Consider the following 23,767-nt stretch of genomic DNA (forward strand, 5'->3'; position numbering starts at 1 on the left):
GTAGCTTTTCCAGGACGCTCCCATTGGCCCCCGTGAAACTGGGTGGCGTCGTGACGAGGTTTCCGGGACGCGAATCGTATGGCTGACACATGGACAGACGGTCCACCTCGCCGCCGTGTTCTGCATAGCAGCTGACAATAGACCGCCCTTCTCCGTGTCGTCTGGAGCCGTGCGTTGCCTGCCGGCTGCAGCCGGGTTTGCCGTCTACCACAACCGTCCCCCTGGTATTCCCCTACGCCCGTAAGCTGTCGACCAGGCATGGCGACTAGCGTGCCAAGCCAGGCCGTCGAGTTCCATGCAGCACGCTAGCCAGCATCGCTGAGGGCCCTGCGGTGGGTAGCCGCACGCCCCCGAATCAAAACGACTAAACGAAGAACACGGTCCCCGCCGCCCGTTGCGCTGTGGTCCGGATGCCTGCTTGGTTGGGCTCGGTGTAAGTGGTTTCCTGCGTCGGCGGATGCCTCATCTAGTGTCGGCTCGGAATACGTGCGCAAAGCAACCAATGACCCTGGCCGCTCGTCATCCAATGTGCTGCCCAGTCGGCTCAGACGCTCGGCTGGACGGCCTCCCTCTGCCACTTTCTAGCCAGTTTCGGACAGCATGGCGAGAGCATGGCAATGTGCAGGACCCCTTCAGCCATGCCACGCGCTGCATCCGTCCCCCCACACCTCGTCTTTTCAGCTGCTTCACCGCTTGGTTAGTGTGCCAGCCTTCGTTCCTGTGCGGGAGTGGCCAACGACGATGCACGCCACATGTCTGGAGCTGACAGTGCCAGCACTGCTGTAGTATCGGTGCCATTACCAACCCCAAGCGAAGACAAACTAAGTCAAGTTTGTGGGAGGATCGCCTGACAGGGGTGGGTTGACATTCTCGGCTTAGGGCATATGGTGAGTGAGGAGATATCCCAGAGAGGAAATTGAAAAAAAGAAAAAAAAAAACCGCCGGGATGAGAGAAAGGGAAGGCAGCCACGTGAAGCCCCAGGGGGCATTCTCATCGTAATTAGCTTTTTACGCCTCCTTTGCTTGGTCGGGCATTTCGCGCACCAGTATTAGAATGGATGGCCATACGGCCCCTCCACATTTTCTATGGAAGGGGTAGGTAAAAATCGTAAAATAAACAGACGTTCCATGATTTCGCCCATGACTGTCGGGCTTGCCGTCCCAGAAGTCAGGAAGGAACGGTAGACTGCCGAGGCATCAGCGGGGAAAGCAAGAGCCCCCGACTCATGCTCCCGCTGGCTTGTGTATTGACTGAGTCGCTTTGCATGCGGGCAAACAGCCCGCCACACTGGTTGAGCTTTGACGGTCCAGGAGCTATTGAAGGTTAATCGGCAAATGTTCGGGGAAACGGCATCCGCCGTGACGCGCAGAAATTGGGCAAAACTCCAAAGTCGCGGAAATGAGATCGCTGTTTTTGCTGTGCACTATTTTCCTTCGCACGTCACACGCTCCAGTCCAACACCCTGTCTGCGCCCGCCGATTCTCACCAAACAAGGCTCCCAAGAGCCAAGCGCAAATAGAAACGCTACTAAACGTGCATAGCTAGCCAGCCCCCTGGCACCTGCAGCCCTCCCCAATCGATAGACTGTGCAGCTCCCTGTCGCACAGTCAACGAACCCTGCCCACCACCACCGCGATCCATCAGTTTTATGCAGCGAGAGCTTCTTGAGACCTCAGACCGCGACCCCCTCTCCGCAACCCCAAGGTCCCCTCGGCCCACTTCTCAAGATGGCTTCCATCGCTCCCGCTCGGACGGCCACCGGGACCGGCATGCTCCCGCGCCCGGCTCCCAGAGCGGCCGCTCGCCTCGCTCTGTCCAGCCCGAGGCAGACGCGGCCACCGCAACCGGCGCCGTCAACGCCCGTCAGCTCGACGAGAAGCTACGCCGACTGAGCAGCCACGATCGGGCGCACCGCCCTGCACCGGCCATAGCCGGCCAGAGAGTCTCCGAATATGAGAATGCTCTCACGCCCACTGCTCCGAAGCAACAACTGGGCTTCAACGTTGCGAAGCGGTCGGGCTCTCCCTCTGAAGGGACCCAGCTGACCGACTTTCCGAATGGTCCGTTCAGACGCAGAGGAGAGGGGCATCGAGCTCAAGGTTGACCCCGTGGCATTGGGGGCTGTCTAGCTAACACCACATGGTTGGTATAGAAATATTGACTCATATTCTCTCGCATCTGCACCCCGACGCGCACGCTTCCGTCGCGCTGGTCTCGAAGCGGTTTTACGCCCTCGTCACGACGCCACATGCGTGGCAGATGGCGTTCCTACGCCACTTTCCTGGCCAGGACCTCTCGAGATCACAGTCGGCCGGTGCGTGGGACGCTGATGTCCTGGATAGGGTTCGCTCCGAATCCCGGCCCTTTGCCCGCATGACTTCGCTGGCGTCGTGGCGCAGCGAGTACCTGCTTCGCACAAGGCTGCTCCGCAGTGCCGCAAGAGGCAAGCCGGGAGCCCTCGCTGCCGTCTCTGCCAAGAGGGCGAGTGCTGTCCTGACTTATAACTCGAAGCTGCCATGGATGGTCTCCCACATCCATGCCGTCTTCTCCCCGGGCCCCAAGAGGTCTCCCAAGGCCATCCACGCATCTGCGGATCTTGGCATCTGCACCTTGGGCGATCCGACGAGCGGCAAGATCGAGAGATGGGGCTTGGACGACGACTTCTCCCTGCCGCAGCTTGACGACGTATTCCCACAGCTGGTCCCGTTTGGAACTGATATCGGCCCTGCCGCTACCCTGAATGTGACGGATGTTAGTGTCCCGTATGGCTTGGTCGCCGGAGAGGGGTTTCCTGGCGGACGACCCTTCTTTCGGCCCGTGGGCGAGCCAAGTGGCCTGTACCTTGGTATCCAGCCGGCTGCATGGATCGATGCTCTGCCACAGGACATCCCAAAGATCCCAGAGATGATTGATGCTATCTGCTCAGTTTGGATCGCCAAATCGTCGGCGGTACCATCTCTGACCCATTCCGTGGTCGGCATCTTGACCGGCTCGACACTGGGTATCGTAACATCGTACTCGCTCGGCTCCGAGTCGTCTGGCCCGCGGTACAACAGGGGCGATATGACCTGTCGATGGGTCTTGAGCCCCGGCGTTCCAATCGTGGCACTCGAGGTCGACGAGCACTACAGCCCCAGGCGCAAGGCCATGAAGCGTGTCTGGGCTGTTGCTCTGAACGCGCTCGGGGAGATCTTCTATCTGGCCGATACCCCAACTCCTCCGGCTGCCAGACCCAAGGCCAACGAGATGCCTGCGCATGTTTGGTATACTGGTCGTACAGCATACTGGGAGCTCGTTGGTTCTACTCGCAGAATGGCGTCACCGGACGAGACTGACATGGACACCGCCGCCTGTATCTACTCGCCTCGGTCATCGTCCATTAGGGCGGGCCTGACAACGGAGCAGCTTGCTTCGGAAGCCCGTGACATATCTACTTTCCTGCGGCATACGCCTTCCCACTTTAGGAAGATCTGCACGGGATGGGACATGCGCCGGAGACTCGAGGTTGATTTCGGCGGGGGCAGTGGCAGCGGTGTTGGCGGGGAGGCAATTGTCGTTATCACATGCGGTATTGAGCCCGAACATCCCGCGGGACTTCTCAGGTACATCCGGCATGGGCCTCAGTCCTCACCCGGCTCTATTTTCACGCCTTGTGTCAATGCATCCGCTGTCGGGACGCCGGGGCCGCAGCCATCGTCTTCGATATTCGGATCCGCGCCGTCCACCAAGTCTAACGTACGGGCCCCAATAACGACACTGTCGCGGTCTGATGGCGCCGAGATGCCGACGCCGCCCGGTGACTCAAAGCTTGGAAACTCTATTGACGAAGGCGTTGAGCAGTGGGATGTCGCATCCTTCAACTTTGCTGGCAAGGGGCAAGACATGGTTGAAATCACGGCGACTGCGATAGACAACTCTACCTACGCAGTAACGACCATCTTCGAAGACCCGTCGAGGACGGCAAACGTGACTGGCATAGGAAGCAACGCAGGTACCGGCGTTCCCACGCCCGCGACAGGAAAGCAGCTTGTGGGCGAGATACCTGGCAAACGCGCGAGGATGATGGCGGTGGGCACTAGCTCCGGCGCCGTCTTCGTGTGGAACGTCCGCGACGCGGCGAGCGACACCATCGCTCCGATCCGTCTTATCCAGACCGAGTCTCCCGAAATCTCGGCTCTCGGATTGTCATCGCTCTACGTCATCCACGGTGGCAGCGATGGCTTGGCGCAAGCATGGGATCCGCTGGCCTCTAACATGGAGCCTGTCCGCACTCTGAACTCGCGCTCCTCAGGTCGGATACCACGCGCCATCCTCAATGCGAACCCTATGCTCCGGGATGCCAACCACTCGGCCGTGGGGGCCATCTACCTGGACCCCGATCCGGCTGCCATGCGTGGCATTCTCGCTTTTGGCACCTTCCTTCGATACTGGACCTACAGCTCCGATGGTGGTGCTCAAGCCCTCGGCAAAAAGCGCCGCTTACGCCATCACGCGGATGCCCATGGCCGCTTAGGCAGCGGACGCCGCGTCGGCGGAACGGTCATGGACTATATCAAGGCCGAAGCGGCCGAACTTCGGCGGGACCAGGAGCACCGCATGCGAGAGGAGGCGCGACTCCGCAGTCGCTTTGGGGTCGGACTGGGCGACTTGACGGAAGAGGAGGCCCTCAGATACGCACAACTGATATCGGAAGAGTCCTTCCGGGTAGACGAGGAGCTGCGGCGGCTCAATACGAGCGACGAGGCTGCTTCTGTTTCCCAGTCGTCATCGTCACTCTCTCTATCTGCTGCTGACGCAGATGAGGAGATGGGCGACTCGGCGTCTCCATGCACAGGCCAGGGTCGCTCAGCCGGCACAGTCACTCCTGATACCAGTCCCGCCGGGGCAGCGGCCGCACCGTCAACGCAGGCGATGCTTGTGCAGCAGCACCGGGCTGAGGACGCTAGCCAGGATGGGGCACACGACGACGACTACGAGCGCCAGATCCAACAGGCAATCCGTCTGTCGCTGCTCGAAGCTGGTGCCAATGACGAGGGACAGTCACCTCGGGATAGCAGCTCGGGCGAGTACGAGTTTCGGGTCAAGTTCAAGCCCAACAAGAAGAAGAAGAAGAAGGCGGAGATGGCTGGGGGCGCCAGCCGCAGCAAGCAACCCCTCACGGCGGCCTCGTCATCCGCCACTAAAGTCCGCTGGAGTCTTGGCGGCGTCGGGCCTGCCGCTAATGGAGCTAAGGACTCTAGCAGGGATGTGTCGTTCGGCGGCGGTGCCGGCAGCTACGAGGACGACCTCGAACTCGCGCTGCGGCTGAGTCTCCAGGATGCGGAAGACGCTGTAGAGAGAAGCGAGGGGCAGGGCTGGCCGGGAGCAGGCGCGGGCCGCTCCGGGTCGGTTGATGCCGAGTTCCCAGCCCTTGAGGTTAAGGGCAAGGGCAAGGGGAGAGCGACCTGAGGGCGTTGGTGGGTCGAATATGGAGTGTGTTTTTTTTTCTTTTTCCTCTTCTATTTCTCCCCTCAATCCTATCTTGCTCTTTCTTTTTTCCTGCTGACTCCTCTCTCACTGCAGTTTCTCGGCCAATCTCGCCATTGGTTTTCATTTTTACTTGAAATTATTTGCTCTGCGATCAAAGTCCCATTCACAACCAGCCGGCATGGCGTTCAGCTCCAAGGCGCAAGCTTTTTGCGGTTCAGAATGCAATTACCCTTTGCTCGGGAGCTCCGGGCCTTATAGATATAGTTTAATCAAGCTGCTTTTCCTGTCGATTTGAGAGCGAGAGTGATTATTTGTTTGCGGGACGAGGGGTTATCCTCGACTCCACCTGTTCTAAAAGTAAATGTGTGAAACCCCCTCGATTTGTAGGTCCTGTCATTTTCGGTTGCAAGTGCCATCAGCTCAAAGCGATCGCGGCTTGGGCACCATCCACTCCGAAGACGAAGCGAAAAAGAAAGCGCCTAGATACGGGCTAGTAGCCCAAAACCGATGATCGGCTTCCGTCGCCCGCAGAGAATATGAGCAAAGCTTGTGGATGCATTCGAAACGCTTGGGTATTGACACATTATCTCGTCTCTGCTCGCCTTGCGGGTATTTTCCCCATGTCTCGTACAAATATCCAACCAGCCCCCCCTTTCCCTTCCACCTGCGGGCAGCGTTGTTGATACATACAGCTTCGCCCCAAGTTTCTCCTCCCATCACGCGGCAAAATCCGCGCTCAATCCAAACAGACATTTATGTTGCAATGCTTTGCCGTCGCTCCTTTGGACGCCTTTCGATTCACCAGGTGAATATACCTAGATGATAAAGAAACAAAAAAAAAAACGAAGTTCAAAAAAAAGTATCCATGTGCGATCCATTCCCGATAAGAATCTAGACACATGAGACATGCAGTATGAAACTTGGAAATGTAAATTTCATGGTGCGAAGCCGGCTATATCCACCAGAGAGTGATGCCGACGGCGACGGCAGACACCACGAGGTTGATGGCGAGGCCGGCTGGCCTGAGACCAGCCGCCGCGTCCTCCTCCTTGCGGTCCCCACCGCCTTCGCCGCCGTTCCCGCCGCCGGAGTCCTTGCCCCCGTCGGTAGGGCCTGCGGTGGCGGCAGCGGCGGTGGCGCCGGGCGTGATGGTGGTGGCGGAGCCGAGGCCGAGTGGGTAGTAGAAGGACAGGGACGAGACGGCGACGCCCGAGGGGCCGATGGTGACGGTCTCGCCGCCGACGACGACGGTGGTGGAGGCGGCGCCGGGGCCGACCGTGTACGTGGTGCCGCGGATGACGACCAGGCTAGGCGCCAGCTGGGTGAGGGTGGCGCCGCCAACGATCTCGTACTGCGTCTCGCCAGGCCGGGCGCGGGGCCCACCCAGGACGGTGCCGCCCATGGTGACGCCGGCCGGGCCCACGACCACGGGCTCGCCGTTGATGTCGACGGTGGTGGCCGGCGCGGCAGGCCCGTACGTGATGGTGGTGGAGCGGATGACGACGACCGACTGGCCGATGGCCGTGACGAGCTGGCCGCCCACGACCACCACCTCGGTCTGCTGCGGGTTTGCCGACGCGGGGGCGGGCGTCAGGCGCGCGGGGGCGGGGTCCGAAGGGCCCGTGGCGACGGCGATGCCTCCCGGGCCGATGGACACGATGCGGTCGCCAACGCTCTTGGTGGTGGCCTGGCCGTCGAGCGAAAAGGTGGTGCCTTCGACCACGACCACGCGCCCGCTGACAATGACGGGAACGCCGCCGATCGTGGCCGTCTGCGCGGGGAAGGTGGCAGGGGGCGCAGCGCCGGCACCGGCACCGGTTCCCGGCCGGACGACCGTTGCGCCGGCGCCGACGACGCGGGTGGGCTCGATGGTGAAGACTTCGCCGCCGACCCGGACAATCTGGGTGCGCATGACGGGGCTGTCGGTGAAGGTCTGGTCGTTGATGACCACGACGCCTGGACGCACAGAGACGGTGACAGGAGGGCCGAGCGGGCGAGCGCCTTTTCCATCACCACCACTGCCGCCGGTAGGGTTTGGGTTGTCATTATTGGCGACGGCGCCCGGCGTCTGCTCGGAGCCGCCGGGATTCTTGACGTTGAAACGGGTGCTGGCACCAGAGCCGTAGTCAGGGGTCTCGATGTGGGGGAAGACCACGGCAGGGTTCTTGTCGGTGGTGATGAAGGTGACTGGGGGAAGGTTCGTGGCAATGGGCTGGTAGTCGGAGGTGAGCTTTGGCTTTTCCGAGACATCGTAGACGGTGGTGAGCTGGCACGTCTTGTATATGTCCAGAGGACCGGTCGAGGTGCAGCGAGATAGGGTCAGGCGCTGGGGCCCTTCGTGCTGATCCGTATCGATCCTGGTGCAGGGCGCGGGTGTGACGATGGGGGGATACGGCGGCGTATAGTCTTTGGGGTTGCCCGTCCAGGTGATGGTCGCCGTGTGCGTGATGGAGTAGACAGTCGACGGCTTGAGCAGGTCCGAGGCCTGGCAGGCGCTGCGTGTCTGCCCGCCCGAGACGGTGAACCAACTCCCAGTCCAGGTCACCTGGCTCCACGTGTTGATGTTGTCTATGTTGTCCACGCCCGACGTCACTCTGCCCCAGTCAAAATCCACCTGGCCGCGGGTCGACGACCAGCCAGCGAAGACTTCCGGGGGCATTTTGGACGCGGGATATCGGTCATCCGTGGGCGGCCACGCTATGTCGGTCGGCTGGGCAGGAGACGGTCGATCGAAGTCGACTGACGTTATAGTCAACTTATCTCCCACATCCGCCACCCTGGTCGGGATGGCAGGCGGGCCTTTCCTGGGCGTTGGGGCAGTGGGCATGGGCACGGGCACGGAGATGGAAGTCGATGTAGAAGTCGATGTAGGAGTCGACGTAGATGTCGACGTAGAAGTCGACTCGGCAGGGGGAGGCCGACCAAAGTCCATCGATGTCGATGTAATTTTGAGCGACGCATCCGCCGCCCTGGTCGGGATCACAGGCGGGCCCTTCCTAGGGTTGGGAGCAGGAGCCGCAGGCACCGCGGCACCAGCTCCCGAAGCCGCAGGAGCCTTTCCATCATAATGCGTTTCAGTTGCGCTGCTTGCCCCGGGTACAGAACTGCTGGTGTTTGTCTCGGGTACTGATGAGCTAGAGCTCGTATCAGACACAGATGCGCTGGAGCTTGTCTCGGGCACCGGTGTGCTGGAGCTTGTGCCGTGGGACAGAGGCGTGCCAGAGCCAGCTTCAGACAGTGATGGGGTAGTTGACGGAGGCGGCGGCGGCGGTGGTGGTGGCGATGTCGCCGGGGCTGCTGAGATGGACGAGGTTGAGCAAGTCAGGCAGGGCTGGTCGTCAGACGTCGGTGATGTGCCCGTGCTGCTGGTGGCTATGCTGCTCGTGCCTGTGCCTGCGCTCGTGCTACTGCTATCTGTTGATTGTGTCACTGTTGTCACCGTGTCTAGTGCTGACGACGTGGACGCGGACGACAATGTGCTGCCTGATGTCGACCCATTGCTCGGCAGGGTGCCGTCTGCCGAGGCGAGCCGCCTTTCTAACCGTCCAACTCGGGGAGCTAGATGTCGACACGAATGTTAGACGACAAAGATCAAGGTCTAGGTCACAACGCCAGGGGATACTCTTCACTAACCTCCATGAAAGGCCCCGAACATGCAGCTCGACAGAGCTGCTAGGGAAAGTAGCGCCACCCGTGCCGCAACCATGGTTCCCTACCTCTCTCCCCAAAGTCTGGGGAGGGCCGCTATGTGACCTTGTGACTTCTCGCGGACCTTTGACTTCTCCAAGTGATAAACGAGAGAGATTAAAGGTAGGGAGAGAGAAAAAAGATGAAAGGAGTGGACCCTCAGATACTCTCTTCTGAGGCTTCGTTCGCCGGACCTAAGGCGAAGCCTCCATTCACGGTTTGGCCGACAGAAAGATGACAGACGTGGCCAAGAAAGGAAGGCAGACCGACACCACCGGCTGCTGCTCAGAGGAGGGATTAGCGAGTAGGTGCTGCTTGGTGTATGGGCGAGCGAGGCCGATGTACCGGGAGGGACAGACGGAGCGAGTGGACGGGCGGCACGTGTGGGGTGAAAGAGCGACAGTGACATTCAACATGCGGAGCGAGGGCTGGCTAATATTGCAGAGGGGGACGCACGCAGTCTAGGCCTATCCGGCACTGGGGCCCCGACTCGACCCGGCCTGAGGATTGGGACAACCTGAAGGCCAGGGGTGTATGTGGGTGCTGCTGAGAGTGTGGCTGCCGGGCGGGAAATTTCCGACGAGGCAAAAAAAGCAAGCTGCTTGGCTCTGGCAGCAGACTGGGCATCTGGGCGTCTGGGCTAGCCCCAGGTGGCGCCGTCTGACAGGGCGCTGGGCTCGATGCAGGCTGTCAGGGACAGAAAGTCGAAGCGATGAAGGAACCGGAGCTAGCGCGCGATGGGCGGAAGCGAGCCCCAACAGGTCGATGAGCTTGGTTAGGCGAGCAAGGAAAATGGCGATATCAAATCTCATTCCGTCCACTCCAGGGCCCAGTCAAGCCCAGTCAAGCACACACCCGAGACCCCACCACCCAGCCAGGTGTCCAGCCTGGCAGGGGTATTACTGGCCCTGCTGGGACCGCTTGACCGACTGGGACATTACATCCCGAGCCCCGTCCATGCCATCGACTCACCGATCGCCAAATGCCCCGTTTGCTGGTCACATCCCGAGGATGCTACTCAACGTCTTTTGAGGGCTGAGAAGGCCGCCGCACACATGTCGTGCTCGTGCCGACTGACATGCATACTGTGGGTGAGCCCGTCGACACTGCTGGTCAGTAAATCAAGCCTGTTTTCCTCTGGGGCGAGCAACACGAGCGAGGCTGTGGGCTTCCCTTCTCCTTCTCCACACACAAACCTTGCTTATCCATGTCCGGTCTAGGCGATGTGACCTCGGGCGGGGGTTGCAGACGGGAAAATCAGAAAATCAGCCCCAGCCAAGGGCACAAAGGCATCGGCTCCGTCGCCCACCCATGGAACCAGACCGCTAGCGCAACTGTCCAGACCGCATGGTGGCTGGACCGGGCTGTAAAGGGTGGGAGGCCGGGGGAGCAGAGGCTGGGGTTTGCTTTGTCGGTCGCAAGCCTTTGCCTTGCGTGCTTGTCCCCCTGGGCCATCAAAGGAGAGGACTCTAGGGGCTTGATGCGCCGCGATTACACAGTGCTAGTACATTAGAGGCTGGATTGCGTGGCACTGCGTGGCCACACATGATTTGCATCTGGCCGGCGGCGCCCTCCTTGCTTGTCTGGCCGTGCTTGGTTCGAGCCTCCTCCCATTCGCACGCAGCTGCAGCCGTGGTTTGTCGGATCGCCACTCGTGTTCTCGAGTGTGTTCTTGAGAGGCGGCTAGGTCAGGCGAGAGGCCTCGATACTGCCCCTCCATCCTCCACCCTCTCCACCCTCCCCTCGGAGCTGAAGCTGCATCCAACCCAACGCACGCAAGCACGCTTGCCGGCAGAACATCGATTCCCCCCGCCTATTCGCCAGCATCATCACGACACCTACTTTCCCCTCGCTTGCTGGCCAATTCCATTGGCACAAGCAGGGATCCAACAGAGAGGGTGCACGACCAAAAACAGGGGGTGGCTTCCACCGCGTGTCGGCATTGAGCAGCCCCTTGGTTCCTGGATCAAATCAATCGCGCTCTCCATGTTTTGTCAAATCGAGTGTGGCAAGGCCAGTAGGGTCAGCACGGCCAAAGGGAACATCCGCACAGGGGGCCCATCGTTGGGGCTGAGCCTGAGGCCAAGCGACCGGAGAAGAACATTGAAATCTGGTCCAAATTCATGCGACCCAAGCCCGACTGCTGCGTGTCGCTGTGCCCCTCCACTCCCGCGCAAGTCAGCACTGAGATCCCTTTACTGTGTATGATAAGCTCAATGCTTGGAGATAGGTGGTACGACACGTGGAGATCACCATGGCAGCCCGAATTGACCTTGACGCATCCTCTACCGTCCCAGCCCTCATTCATTTGCCGTCTCGTGGGTCCGTGGGAAAGGGGTGGGTTCCGGCCTCTGCGCAATTCAATGCTAACAAATGTCCAACTGGCCAAGGTGCCTGCTTCGACCGACTGCCAGGAGGATCGACAGTATGGTTGACCATGTCGGCCAATCGCACCGCGCGTTCGAAGCGAGAACCCCACGAATTGGGTAGCCTGTGCGAGTGACTTGCCATTCTGGGGGAGGGGAGGGAAGGGTAAATGGGACGACGGGAAGGTCGGGGCGGGCAGGAGGGATGACGGCCACTCCATCCAGAATGCGACCTCACCTCGATCCGAAATCCTCAAACAGGCTGGGATTTTCATGCCTCTGTCATGCCTGTCTGCTGGGAGGCATCTGTGCTCTGGAATCGCAAAGACGATAGTATTATGAGGGTCTACACCGGCCAACGCCCAGCTTATATTCGAGTCGTGTCTGAAAACAAAGCTAGCAGATCCGGTGAGATTCGTATGTGCGCCAGAATGGCCCAGACCGGGACTACACAGCTCCCTTGTCCTCAAGTGCGTTCCCTGACATTTGTCTCTTTTTCAATCCGAGGGATCGATCAGCAGGAGCAGGGTGCCTACCAACCTGGGCAACTCTGTAGGTACCTCTCACCCTGCCCAGGGCCTCTCTTGGTGAGAAATTCTCGTCTGAACAAGTCGAGACGAATGGAGCTCAGCTGGACCCAGTCACTCCACCACAGCCAGTCTGGCGGTGCTCCCCACCTGCACGTGGCCAAACGACATCCCCCATCCACTTGGACCTTCCAAACCAGGAGGCCGCTCCCACATGGTGACACACCCCTCGCTCGGCAGGCTTGTCCACCAGGTTTCACTCCTTTTCCGCCATCCCCGTCTAGCTCAGTCCCGGGACCGAGGTGGGGTTTGGCCCGAGCCAGTAGAAATTTGTCGATAGGCGACTCTGGTGAATGAGCAAGTAGGGTGACAAGAAGAGACCTGCCTTGGGTCTTCATTTCGGTCAATTGCTCAATACAAAAGGTCAGAGGCTGGATCGACAGAAACAAACACATCACCGGCCGACATACCAAGTCTGGGAGAGATACAAGAACACGATGACGAACAAGACAGGTAGACCTCATCCCGTATCGCCTGACCTGGCCGACATCTCCCGGAACGGTCGGGTTTGGGGTGCGATATTGATTACATCGGCAAAATGTCGCCGCCCCCACCGACTTTATCCAGATTCCATCTTTTTCTCCAAACTGGTCGGATAGATTACATCTGCCGCCTTCTCTCCGCCGCCGTCTGAGACATGCCACCCGTTCCTGTGTGGCCCGAGAGCTGACGGGGGCGGGGACGGGCTGCCCTCAAGGGCAAGCGAGGCCATCCCACCATCATTGACCCCAGCCCACCCTCCCGACACCGCCCGGCCAGTCACGGCTCGCGAGGAGTTTAGTGGCGATGATTTCTGCCGCCACAATACGTGGTGCCTCCCATGCGGGAAGGGTAAATGCCGACTGTCTGCCTGGTTCATCGTACACGGATCCAACCGCCGTGACCCATGACCCCCTCCATGCCCAGCATGCCACAGCAATGCGCGTACCTGCAACGTTGTACTACCAGACTTCGGTATCGGTACGCAGGCCCGGAGTGAGCGGATATTGTACTCCTAAGCGGGCAAGAGGGCAATGTGAGGTGAATTTCAAATCTCATGCCACGGCCTTCCGAACGCTACTTATTTGCTATATCTAGACACAACACAGCATGGAGGACCTTGGAAGAGGTAAAACAGCTAGCAGCGATATGTTAAAGGGCAGTGGCAGGCGGCCCGCGCACAAACCAAGCCTCGCGCCAGGGAATAAGGCCGGCAAGAAGGCTGGTTTTGCGCAATAGGTGACTCCGCTGGCTCCGCTCACATTGCGACACCCTTTCGGGGCACTGGCCACTATCCGCGCGTCTCTGCTGGGGTACAGCTCACAAGCGGTCTGACAAGCACCGCCAGTTTTCCAGCTTGGGTCTGGCGCTCAGTCCGCTAAAACATGGCACCACGCAGCGAAGGACTCTCGAGGTGGCCCTGGGTTGCGTTCAGTACCACCTTGCTTGGTTGAGGCCTGCACATGGCAACAACAAAAAAGAGCCCACACGAAATTGACGTGTCCCCAACTATAATTCGGGACAAAACAGATGAGACGAAAAAAAAACACACACCGAGTAATGGGACGAGACCCGGCAACGGAAGCGTCGGATGGCGCCGAGGTTTGCAAGCGTGCGGAAACGCGACCAATCCGGGCGCTTGGACGACTGTTGCTAAACGAACTAATAAATGGCCGATCGCTGCTCAACCACCGCCGAAGGCGTCCCGGACTGATTAGCCAGCGACCAGGGTCATGGAGTGCGAGTGAGTGCGGAGGGGATTCCTGCAGAAGAAAGAAAAAAGCAAGCACGGGCGGAGAGACGCACGGAAAGACGTCCAGGTCGGTAATTAGCCCGGCAGCATTTGTAATGTACATACTCTAGCATATCGCCTAACCTCAATGCCCCAGCCTGCTCGATCGCTGCTGGCATATTGCACATGGCCACCCTCATCTCGCGGGCGAAGCAAATGCACCACGGCATGGCCTGTCACTAATATATTGCAGCGTGGCACCCAAAGTGGCCTGTCCGCTTGTCGAAACGAAACAAAGCAGACAGGTGGGCATCTGCGGCAACCCCATTGCCTCCCTGGGTACCCCGAGTAATCCCACCCTGCCTCGAGTGGTCGAGTAATTTAGATCGAGTCTGGTAGCATCATTGGCCACCTCCTCCCTCCCTTCGCCTCTTGGCCTGGCGTTTCCTGGCGTCCGTGCCCGGGTGTGTCGTGCGGCGGTTGTTTTGCCCGTCAGGGTCAGGAAGCCATTCTGGCCCGTGCATGGGCTGCTACTAGTAGTTCGGGTGCCTCTTTGGATGGGATTCAAGGTTGTCGGGTGTGGGCTGCAGCCGTTCGATTCGAGGGATGATGGTTGAGATTGATGGGGCACAGGCCCAGAGCGCAAACACAAACAGGCTCCATCGGTCGCGGGCAGGCACGCCGCGCTGCACCTTCCTGGCCAGCGGGTCACTCGACAGCTGCTGCACCACATTGGATGCATCCCTGACCCGCACGCTCGGCGGGGCCGCAGCCAAGCTCCTCATCGCTCAGTTCATGGGCCAGGTCGAGTCGGCTGGCTGCCCCAGACGCCTCCCCCCCCCGGTACCGCTTCTGCCACTTGATTTGAACTCTGGCCTGCCGGGGGGCCCTTCTGCAAATCTCTCGCTGCAGCCTGTCCGGTTCAGTCCACCCCATGCCTGCCATGCACTTCCAATGCCACGACCTCCAACCCCCCTGCGCGACCCAAGCCCATCTTGTTCTGGCCGCTGCCACCCCAACCGCGGCGCAACCTAATCCCTTTGATTTCCTGCCTGTCTTTTTCCCTGGCTCGAGCGTTTCCTACTTAGTCCCCACCACGCACGATCCGACTCGGCGGTTCCTAATAACCTTCTGCCATTCTGCTTTTTTGCTTTCCACCATCTCGAGCCAGACTTCCGGGGAGGGGAGAGCCGAAACTGAACGACAAGAGGGAAAAAAAGGGGGAAGGGAGACAAAAAAAAAAAAGGCAGACCACACAACTCGCACCGTACGCACGCCGTGACGACTATCAAAGGGGTGGGCGGAGGAGAGACGAAACGAGGGGAAACGACAACGACCGAGCATGCAAACCACCTTCGTGCCCAATTGCGCGGCCACGCGGCGACTATAGCTCTTTCCAGCAGAGCAAACGAGAAACGAAAACGAAAACGAACTGCGACCAGACTGGAGCTGGGATATCGGGGGAGGGGGGGAGAACTCGATTCTGGCTTTTTTTTTCTCTTGCGCAAAAAGGGAAACGCCACCGGCACCGGCCTGGAGGAACCTCGCTCGCGAAACCCCTCGGCCCATGGACCTGCACAGCATCACGCTTCATGCCGTGACCGCTCTCGGTGCTGTGTCCCTGTGACCGCGGACGACCGCACGATCCCTCTTGTGAAGCACGAGAGCCCCGGGTTTCAAGATGCGCCTGTCCCCCGGGTCGTCCGCGAGCCTTGGTGATGTTCTTGTCCTGCTGCTGCCGCTCCTCGCTCCAGCAAACGCTGCTGCCGTGACCGACGGCCTCTGGTTGCAGCCCTCTTCGAAATGGTACAGCCCCTCGCCTCCTTGCCTGGCTGTCTGTGTCCCCGGGTACCTACGGGTGTCCGACGATACGGCTTCGAGATCCAGGCACCCAGTTGTTTGTCGCATACCACTAACCACTTTTGTCTCCATATGCGTATAGGCTCGGCGTCGATGGCACTTGGTCGACCTTCGAGCTGGCTGTGGGCGGCCCTGCCGTCACCGTCCAGCTCCTCCCGAACACTGCACTCTCGGAGATATGGGCCGTGTCGAAGAACATCTGCCAAGGTGGTGGGTTTTGACTTTTTCATCACTGACCTCTTTGTATATTGATACTAGACGGCGAAGGCTGACCAGTCACTGTAGTTCAACAATGCATCACTGACCGTGGCGGCGTCTATGACCAACGGTCTTCCAAGAGCTGCACGTCTATTGGCACATGGGCTCTTGGCCTGACGAACACCGGGTGGAACGATAGCAACGGGGCCTATGGCCTCGACACGGTTGCTGTGCACAACAGCTTGACCGGCATCACCAACGACGCCAACGGCGCTCTCATCGCTAGCATTGAGAGCATGGACTACTACCAGGGCTTCCTGGGCCTTGGAGTGACCCAGGGAAAGTTCAACAACAAGGTCGTCAACCCCTTCATTTCGCAGCTGGCCGAGACCTATGGCACCATCCCCAGTCACAGCTATGGCTACACTGCCGGTTTCTTTCACGCCGAGCCCAGCTGCCCAGGCTCTTTGATACTCGGCGGCTACGACCCACTTCGATTCGTGAGCCACAAGACCGAGTTTCGCCTCCACCCTGATACACGACTGCCTCAGGCCCGCCTGCGAGGTATCACCGTGCAGGCTGCCGACGGTACCAGCACGCCTTCGGCGTGGAACGGCTCCAGCAGTTCTCTTGTCACCATGAGCGACTCGTTGATGGTCATCATCGATACGTCGCTGCCCTATCTCACCCTTCCCCAGATGGTCTGTGACCGTTTCGCGTCCGCCCTCGACCTCGTCTACAACGATACACTGGGTGTGTACACCTACCGCACCATCGACCAGTACAACTCGTTCCTAAAGGCCAAGCCTTTCAGCTTCACCTTCAGCCTATCCGGCTGGGACAACACCGACGACTTCGGCAAGCCGCTCGAGACTCGGGGTGTGGTCAACGTCACCCTGTCCAGCGCCGCGTTCGCCCAGCTGCTCCGGTTCCCCTATAGGAAAAGGATGGCCATCACGGACCCTTCGATCCCGTATTTCCCCCTGCGCCGCGCCAAAAACGTCAACGAGATTGTGCTTGGCCGTGTCTTCATGCAGGAGGCCTACCTAGTCACAAAGTACGACGAGGAGGTCTTCTCTGTCTATCAGGCACGCTTCCCGATCGACGCGGCCACCAACTACTCGGTCGAAAGCATTGCGAGGTCCCCCAACAGCGAGTACCCGCAGTTTGTTGGCTTGCCCAAATCCGGAGGGCCGGGATTGGACGCCGGGCAGACGGCGGGCATTGTCGTGTCCGTTATCCTTGTTTCTGCTATCTGTGCCTTCGCTTTATGGTACTGCCGTCGCAGGCGGAGAAGGAGACAGGCCGTCAAAGAGATGGTCTTGCCCCCGGATAGCCCGATGGACGAACTCAAGGACACCGAGTCTGCAATGAAGGCCGACACGCCGCTGAGCCCGGTTGCCAGGATGTTTGCCATCCTGCAGGGGAGGAGGAGGACCAGGATGGCTGAGACGACAGGTGGTGTTGATGGCGGTCCACCGCAGCCCGCCGAGGTTGGGGCAGACGCCTCTCACGAGCGGTACGAGATGCCCGCGCCTGTGGCCCCCGTCGAGCTTGCTGCCAATGAGATCCACTCAAGCGACGAGGCGACAGAGCTGGGCACCGAAGGCTCGCAACAGAACGTGAGCGAGTATGAGCTAGAGCGAAGGAAGCTGCACAGGCAACTTCAGGGCCAGCTGCCTCTGTACACTGGCCCGCCTCGCTCGTTGGACGGCGCTGCAGAAGAGCAGGGCAAATCACAGGACGTCAGCACCGTGGCGCACTACCGTCCTGAGACTGGTGAGGGCTCGTCGCCCATATCGTTCCCCTCGGACGGCAACAACAGCAACTCGTTGCCGTCGTTGCCATCTCCCGTCTCGCCCCGCGATCCTGATTGGCTTGCTATCAAAATGGCAGGCCTTCCATCGCCCATGACCTTGGCACCCCAGTACCCTCCAGGCTTATTCGGCCGCTCGAAGAGCAACGCTAACCGAAGCCTAACCTCGAGTCCCACGGACCCCTCCTTCTACAAACAAGCCCGAAAGGATGCCGAAGATACCGCTGTTGGTAGATCGATATCCTCCTCTTCCCGCCAAAGTGGCGGCAGAGGCTCTTCCGTTTCGGACGGCTCCCAGTCCCCGACATTCCAGCACAGCCCCATAGACCACCAGGAGATTGTATGCCTTGGTCCGCTGCCAGAAAATATTCGCCTGCCGTTACAAAACCCGCCCAAGACCCGGCGCCAGCAACCACTAGTTCCACAACTGATTGGGCCCGAGGGGCGCAAGGTCACGGCAAGTCCGATACCAGAGGATCCCGCCGACGCTCGGCATCTGCGGATACCCCCGCGATCAGCTGCTTCTGTGCCGTCCTCTTCGCCAGGATTACACACCGCATCACCGCCACGCTCTGCTGGCGATCCTCGATTCAATCTCAGGATAGACCCCGGGCTTACAGCACCCCCAACTCCAGGGGTCAGGCGAGGATCGGCCGACACTCTAGGGAGTAATTTTACGGTCGAGGAGCAGGAGGAGGAATGGAAACAAGTCGAGTTCACGCGGCAACAGAGCCTTCGCATTGCCGGCACCCCGACGAGCCCCAGCAGTTTTGAGCGCTTCGACCCTGCGGCCGAGCTAGTCCACGTTCCTCAGGTTCCAGATAAGCGATACAGCTGGGAGGAGGATAAGAGGTGACAACGGAGAGCAGGCGTGTCCCAAATACCATGAGGCGTTGTCTGTGTCACCTTCCTCCTTCCATCCTTACCACTATCAACCTTTTCATGACTAGGATTACATGCATCTGCGGAAATACCCCGAGCTACTTCCCAATACCAACAACCATTTCACTTCTTCTTTCACTCATTTGAACTCTTTTCTCGATTACATTTTCGTCTTGGGCATATTTAGAACGCCCCCGATCTTACAAGATATATGCTTTGGGACGCGGGCGTTGCAACATTTTAATCACGACGCCTGAGAAGCCGAGTGTTTGTCCAAGCAGCCCTTGCTTGCACCCACGGCTTCCACCCGGCATCACTCGAACCACCGGAAAAGCGGTGACTGCAGAAAGCAGCCCTTTGGTTTTCTTTTCTCTCTCCTACATATACAACCAACCTGTCGGTTCTGGTTTTGCTGTCTACTCTTTCATTTATGTCAGCCACTTGGTGCTGGGGCGTCAAAGGTCGAAATACCTCTGCAATCGTTTCTTTTTTATTGGCTGAGCCTTTGGCTTGGGCTTGCGAACCACCTCATCTGGCGGCGCCCGAAATTTCCTTTCATTTTTCTCGTTTTTCTTTGGAATTTTCCACTATGTCGTGTGTTTTTTTTTTGTTTTTTTTCGGTATTGGCCTCTCATGGCCCTTCTGAGAAGTATACCAAGACTTTACGAGATACACGGGGAGCATGGCTATTCTCCAAAAATCCAAGGTCAGGGACGCCACGGATAGGAAAGGAGGTTGTCCGATCTACGGCATTGTCATGCTAGTCAGCTAGGCAGCTAGGCACAGGTGGGGGAGCAAGGCTAAACTGGGGAGGTGTTGGCACTTGATGCGTATTGGAAATAAAACGGTTTCTAGTCTATTATGGAAGTCCCAAGTAAAATAAAGAAAGAAACATCACAAAGTACATGAAAGTGCGCCCATATATGTGCTGAAACGCGAAACATGGCAAAAAAAAATAGCATGTACCCAGGTTAAGAAGCATGATGCTTGGCATTCAGGACAATCCATGCACGCACGCGCACACACACGCACACACAGGGAGAGAGATGGTGCTCGGCTCGCACGGGAGATCACCACGTCTCCTGCCAGACGTCTACCTTGGTGGCGAGATGCTCGGCCGCCTCGGCGGGGCCGGCGCAGACGCCGGCGGCCACCAGGGTGTCCTCGAGCGCCAGCCGGACGGCCCTCGGCATGGCGCCGGCGCTGCCGCAGATGCAGACGACGGCGCCGCGCGTCACCAGGTCCGCCACCTTTGTCGCGTGGCGACGTATGTGGTGCTGCACGTAGTTGCTGCCGGCGTCTTGGCGGCGGAGCAGCAAGCGAGCCGCCGCCGCCTCGACGTCATAATCCGTCGTGGCGGTGGCGGTGGCGGCAGTCGCGAGGACGGGCTCGTCCTGGGCCGCGGTGCGCGCGGCGGCGTCCTCAAGCGCGGCGTCCGGGTCGCGCGAGAAGGCGGGCACGACGGTCAGTGCGCCGCCGTTCGAGGCGGCGCGCCACTCGTCGGCAAAGTAGTAGTCGGCGCGGCGGCTGCGGCAGCCGAAGAAGAGGAGCGCCTCGGCGGGCGGGGACGCGGCGGAGCGCATGTGGTGCAGTAGCATGCGGATGGGCGCGACGCCCGTGCCCGTCGCGACGGCCACGACGGGGCGGCTGGTGGCCTTGTTGGAAGGTGATGATGGGGCTGCTGCCGTCCCTAGCATGCCCGAGCCCTGCTTGAGGGTGACGGTGATGCGGGTCCCCGGCTGCAGGCCGCCGAGGTAGCGCGAGCACAGGCCCACGCGCGGCTTGCGGATGATGGTGCGGTACTCGACCATGGCGACCAGGATCTCGACGCGCAAGGGGGCTGTTGTTGCTGCCGCCGCTTCTCCGGAAAGGGAAGGGTTCAGGGAGCTGCCGCCGTTGGCGATGCTGAACTCGCGGCCCCTGATGACGGGGAAGACGTCAGCAGCCGAGAACGCGGGGACGAGGGCCGAGGGGAAGTCGCGCAAGATCTCGAGGATGGTGCGGCGCGGGCGCGCCGTGTAGTCGTAGAACTCGTGCGCGGCCGCCGGGTCGGCCAGCTCGCGTAGGCGTTCGGCCTGGTCCGGCTCCGAGGCCAGGAACGACAACCTCTCGAGGAAGCCGCGGCGCGGAACGGCCGTGATGTCGAGGCCGTGTGTGAGCAGGTCGCGCAGCGTTATCGCTGTCGTCGCCGCCGTCGTCGCGCACCACGCGAGCCCCTTGGGGAGGGAGGCGGCGCCGTTGGGGAAGCGGAGCGGGCGGTCTGCTTGGTCCTGCCACCGCATGCGCTCAATGAGGGCGTCGACGTCGGAGAGCTGGTTCTTGGGGTAGATGGTCATAGTCGCGCCCGGCCGCAGGGGCTCCGCGGGCGAGGTCTCGAGGTCGAGGCGGAGCAGGCGCACGTCCTGCCAGTGGTCCGCGGGCGTCACCCGCTCATTGCTCCGGAGGGTCGCCGTGATGCCGCCTCGTATCGGGAGAAGTAATGCGGCCGATGGTGCCTCCGAGGGTTGTGCCTTATCCTTATCATATTGCTGATGGATCGGGTCGGAGGCCGGTGCCTTTGGAGCGCTCTCGTCGATGAGCAATGTGAAGCGCGGCGTTTGGGGCTCTTGGTCAGGAATCGGCTGTATATCCCCTGGTAGCGGGTGGTTGGCCAAAATCCAAGACCGCAGGTTCCCCTTCCAAGGGAGGTAGACGGTGTCAATCCCGTCGTCGTGTCTTTCATCCCCCTCTCCTGAAGTAAAGACCTCAAGGGCGCCCAGCTGACCCAGCCTTTTACATAGCTTCCTTGCGGCCCAGTTGTACTTCGGATAGGAGCTGTCACCCAACCCGAAGCAAGTATATGCTAGCCTGCTTAGGCATGAAGGCGGGAGCTTTCGCCTGAGTAGACTCCGCCAGAACTTCGAGGCGTTCTGCGGCATGTCCCCCTGACCTGTGGTTGACACGGCAAAGATGACTAGACAGTGCTGGAGCAGCTCTTTCTGAGGCGTGAAACATGTGAATGTCAGTCAACAGCCGTCATGGGGACCTGGGCGGTTTTGTCATGGAATACTTGCCGGCCCGACATCATCCATCTCGACAACAGAGGTTCGGAACCGCAACCGCTCCAGTGTGCGGCCCAGGTCCTCGGCGATATCCTGGGCGTTCCCGGTTTCGGAGCCGTAAAGAATAAGGGCACTCCGACGGGACAAGACCTGGTCCGGGCCATCCTCGCCGGCGCCGGGGGATGCCACGGCCTTTGGCGACAGTACAACACGGTCGGTGTCCATCGCAAGGACCTGCCAAAATTCAGGGTCTGGGGTACTCTGTGCTTCACCACGAGCCAGGCCTGTCGAGCTGGCCCACTGCGCCAGATACTCTCTACCTGACCAGGTCTAGGAGTACAAACTCGGACTTACGGTTGTAGGCGATGCCACAGGATGAGAGAAGGTGAGACAAAATGAGATGCTCTGGTTGTAGGTCAAGATGCTGTACTGCATGTATTTCTTTCGAGTCGCTTGGAGGCTGCCCTTGTCAAGGGCTGCAGGTGATGTCAGGCTTGAGGATTCAGTAGTACCCCGCTATTCGCGATAGTTGATGGGAAAATTTCAAGGCTGAGCATCGCCCACTGCACCAACACCCGCTACGGCTCAATCCGCTAACAAGGAGGCCGACAGGATCGATCGGTGATTGCCATAATACGCTACACCTTAATTGCGCATCTGCACCAAAGCCGGACGAGGGCAAGGAGCAGCGGCGGCTACTGCCGATGTCGGTGCAAAGAGATTTCCGCACGGCCGTAGTCTAAAGACATGATGTCAGCAAACAAGAGCAACCCCGAGTGACAGTCACTGAGCGATCCAGTCAGGGGCAGACTTGACCAATGCCGTATAATATTGTATGTGTGCATGTAAGTTGAGGAATCCCTGTGAAGCTTAGTTCATGTCATGCCTGATAAAAATAAGCACTTTGAAAGGAGCCAGGAGAACAAACAAACAAATGGCACATGTTGCATAAAATGTCATCTGGGATAATCTCAGCCTGCTCAACCTGCATAAATTGTCGTGCAGGAGATTGGCTAATATCGCAAACTCAACAGGCGTCATTTCGACCAAAGTGTCACAAGGGTGGTCCCTGAAGGCTGGGATTGAATGACCGTGCGCGTCTGAGTTTGCTATCGGTTGTATCGGTTACCCAACCAGGTTGGTGATTGCATCGATATCGCACATGGAAACCCTGATGGAATGCCTGGGCAGAGGGCATACACGCAGAGCAGAGCGGAAGAAGGATAGAAGGACAGAAGATCTAGAAGACGTGGTAGTTCCACTGCAGCGTCCCAACAAGGTTAGTCTCTCACTTCCGCCACCAGTCATCTGCGGGTTAGGCCTGGGCCCCTGCTTCTACGCTCCGGCAGACGACCTCCCGTCAGTGCCATCAGGGCCTGCCGATTTCTGGGGCTTCACAGAGTACCTGGATCGGAGTCTAGCAAAAGACGTTGCGATCCGCCCGTGCTTGGGCGCTGCTATCTCCGTCGCCCGACGCCGGGGCTTTTGAGTCTAGGACTTTTAGGGGTCCCAGGCGGGTTGACAGGGCACCGACTAGTGAATGTGTGAACGTAACCGGTTGGCTTTCTGCCCGTGCGAGGCCTGCCGTGACCGCCTGCGCCTGTCACCGCCAGTGCGCCGGTAGGGGTCTGCTCCATCGACCAGGTTGCGCGTGATGGGTTGGGTTGATGTGATACGGCGCCAGCATTGACCGCATGTCTGCTCGAGGCTTTGACAGCACCCTGACAAGGGAACCGACGGGGCCGGGCACCACAGGCGGCTTCCGTCCCCATACACCCCCACATTCTCCGCCAGGATGGAAGTCGCGAACCGCATCGAACACCTGGCATGTCCTAGACCGCTCCATCACGACTCTTTCGCTCCAGTTGGGCTGCGCTGGTTCGGGCAGGTGGCTCCCAGCACACAATGACAACTCTCGAGCGCCCTCGGGTGGTGCTTTCCGTCTTTCCTCCCGTGCCTGCAGAAAACTCGAGACCTTCCTCCTTCGTTCCTCCCGTAGATCCAGGAGATACACACTAGCTAGAAGGTAGGAACGTTTCTGCTGGACTAGGTTGGGTTGTGAAACATGCCCCCGTTTAGTTGTCTGCAGCAGTTGCTGCGTGGCCTCAGAGATGGCCCCAAACGCTTTGATATCTCATACGTTGCTATT

General features: G+C 59.5%; 7 protein-coding genes across 8 annotated transcripts; 3 read left to right on the top strand and 4 right to left on the bottom strand.

Annotated features, from left to right (window-relative positions):
- The first annotated feature begins 1,347 nt into the window (after nucleotides 1–1,347).
- On the top strand, nucleotides 1,348–5,760 carry GGTG_02751. 2 transcript variants are annotated; one of them, XM_009220528.1, is made up of 3 exons: nucleotides 1,348–2,061; nucleotides 2,154–5,473; nucleotides 5,564–5,760. In XM_009220528.1, exons 1-2 carry the CDS (start codon nucleotides 1,650–1,652, stop codon nucleotides 5,447–5,449), a joined length of 3,708 nt encoding a protein of 1,235 aa, XP_009218792.1. In that variant the 5' UTR covers nucleotides 1,348–1,649; the 3' UTR covers nucleotides 5,450–5,473; nucleotides 5,564–5,760. The 2 variants fall into 2 exon arrangements, with proteins under 2 accessions (XP_009218792.1, XP_009218791.1); XM_009220527.1 differs by having other exon boundaries at nucleotides 2,154–5,760.
- A 164-nt stretch (nucleotides 5,761–5,924) lies between these two features.
- On the bottom strand, nucleotides 5,925–9,954 carry GGTG_02752 (hypothetical protein). Its single transcript, XM_009220529.1, has 2 exons — nucleotides 9,104–9,954; nucleotides 5,925–9,028 (listed from the first exon to the last, which is right to left on the bottom strand). The coding sequence occupies exons 1-2, from the start codon at nucleotides 9,174–9,176 to the stop codon at nucleotides 6,423–6,425; spliced, it is 2,679 nt and encodes an 892-aa protein (XP_009218793.1). The 5' UTR covers nucleotides 9,177–9,954; the 3' UTR covers nucleotides 5,925–6,422.
- On the top strand, nucleotides 9,392–9,873 carry GGTG_02753 (hypothetical protein; the record flags this gene model as incomplete). The annotated part of the gene is made up of 3 exons (XM_009220530.1): nucleotides 9,392–9,477; nucleotides 9,623–9,689; nucleotides 9,844–9,873. 3 exons carry the CDS (start codon nucleotides 9,392–9,394, stop codon nucleotides 9,871–9,873), a joined length of 183 nt encoding a protein of 60 aa, XP_009218794.1.
- A 3,381-nt stretch (nucleotides 9,955–13,335) lies between the features above and the next one.
- On the bottom strand, nucleotides 13,336–14,051 carry GGTG_02754 (hypothetical protein; the record flags this gene model as incomplete). The annotated part of the gene is made up of 2 exons (XM_009220531.1): nucleotides 13,336–13,769; nucleotides 13,948–14,051. 2 exons carry the CDS (start codon nucleotides 14,049–14,051, stop codon nucleotides 13,460–13,462), a joined length of 414 nt encoding a protein of 137 aa, XP_009218795.1. The 3' UTR covers nucleotides 13,336–13,459.
- Nucleotides 14,052–14,354: 303 nt separating this feature from the next.
- Nucleotides 14,355–14,606, bottom strand: GGTG_02755 (hypothetical protein; the record flags this gene model as incomplete). The annotated part of the gene is made up of 1 exon (XM_009220532.1): nucleotides 14,355–14,606. One exon carries the CDS (start codon nucleotides 14,604–14,606, stop codon nucleotides 14,355–14,357), a length of 252 nt encoding a protein of 83 aa, XP_009218796.1.
- Nucleotides 14,607–15,050: 444 nt separating this feature from the next.
- GGTG_02756 (hypothetical protein) lies at nucleotides 15,051–19,479 on the top strand. The gene is made up of 3 exons (XM_009220533.1): nucleotides 15,051–15,627; nucleotides 15,764–15,891; nucleotides 15,967–19,479. Exons 1-3 carry the CDS (start codon nucleotides 15,503–15,505, stop codon nucleotides 18,549–18,551), a joined length of 2,838 nt encoding a protein of 945 aa, XP_009218797.1. The 5' UTR covers nucleotides 15,051–15,502; the 3' UTR covers nucleotides 18,552–19,479.
- Nucleotides 19,373–22,643, bottom strand: GGTG_02757 (nitric oxide synthase). Its single transcript, XM_009220534.1, has 2 exons — nucleotides 21,631–22,643; nucleotides 19,373–21,555 (listed from the first exon to the last, which is right to left on the bottom strand). The coding sequence occupies exons 1-2, from the start codon at nucleotides 21,841–21,843 to the stop codon at nucleotides 19,648–19,650; spliced, it is 2,121 nt and encodes a 706-aa protein (XP_009218798.1). The 5' UTR covers nucleotides 21,844–22,643; the 3' UTR covers nucleotides 19,373–19,647.
- Nucleotides 22,644–23,767: the final 1,124 nt, after the last annotated feature.

This window comes from Gaeumannomyces tritici, assembly GCF_000145635.1.
Source record: "Gaeumannomyces tritici R3-111a-1 unplaced genomic scaffold supercont2.2, whole genome shotgun sequence".
NCBI classification, from domain to species: Eukaryota; Fungi; Ascomycota; class Sordariomycetes; order Magnaporthales; family Magnaporthaceae; genus Gaeumannomyces; species Gaeumannomyces tritici.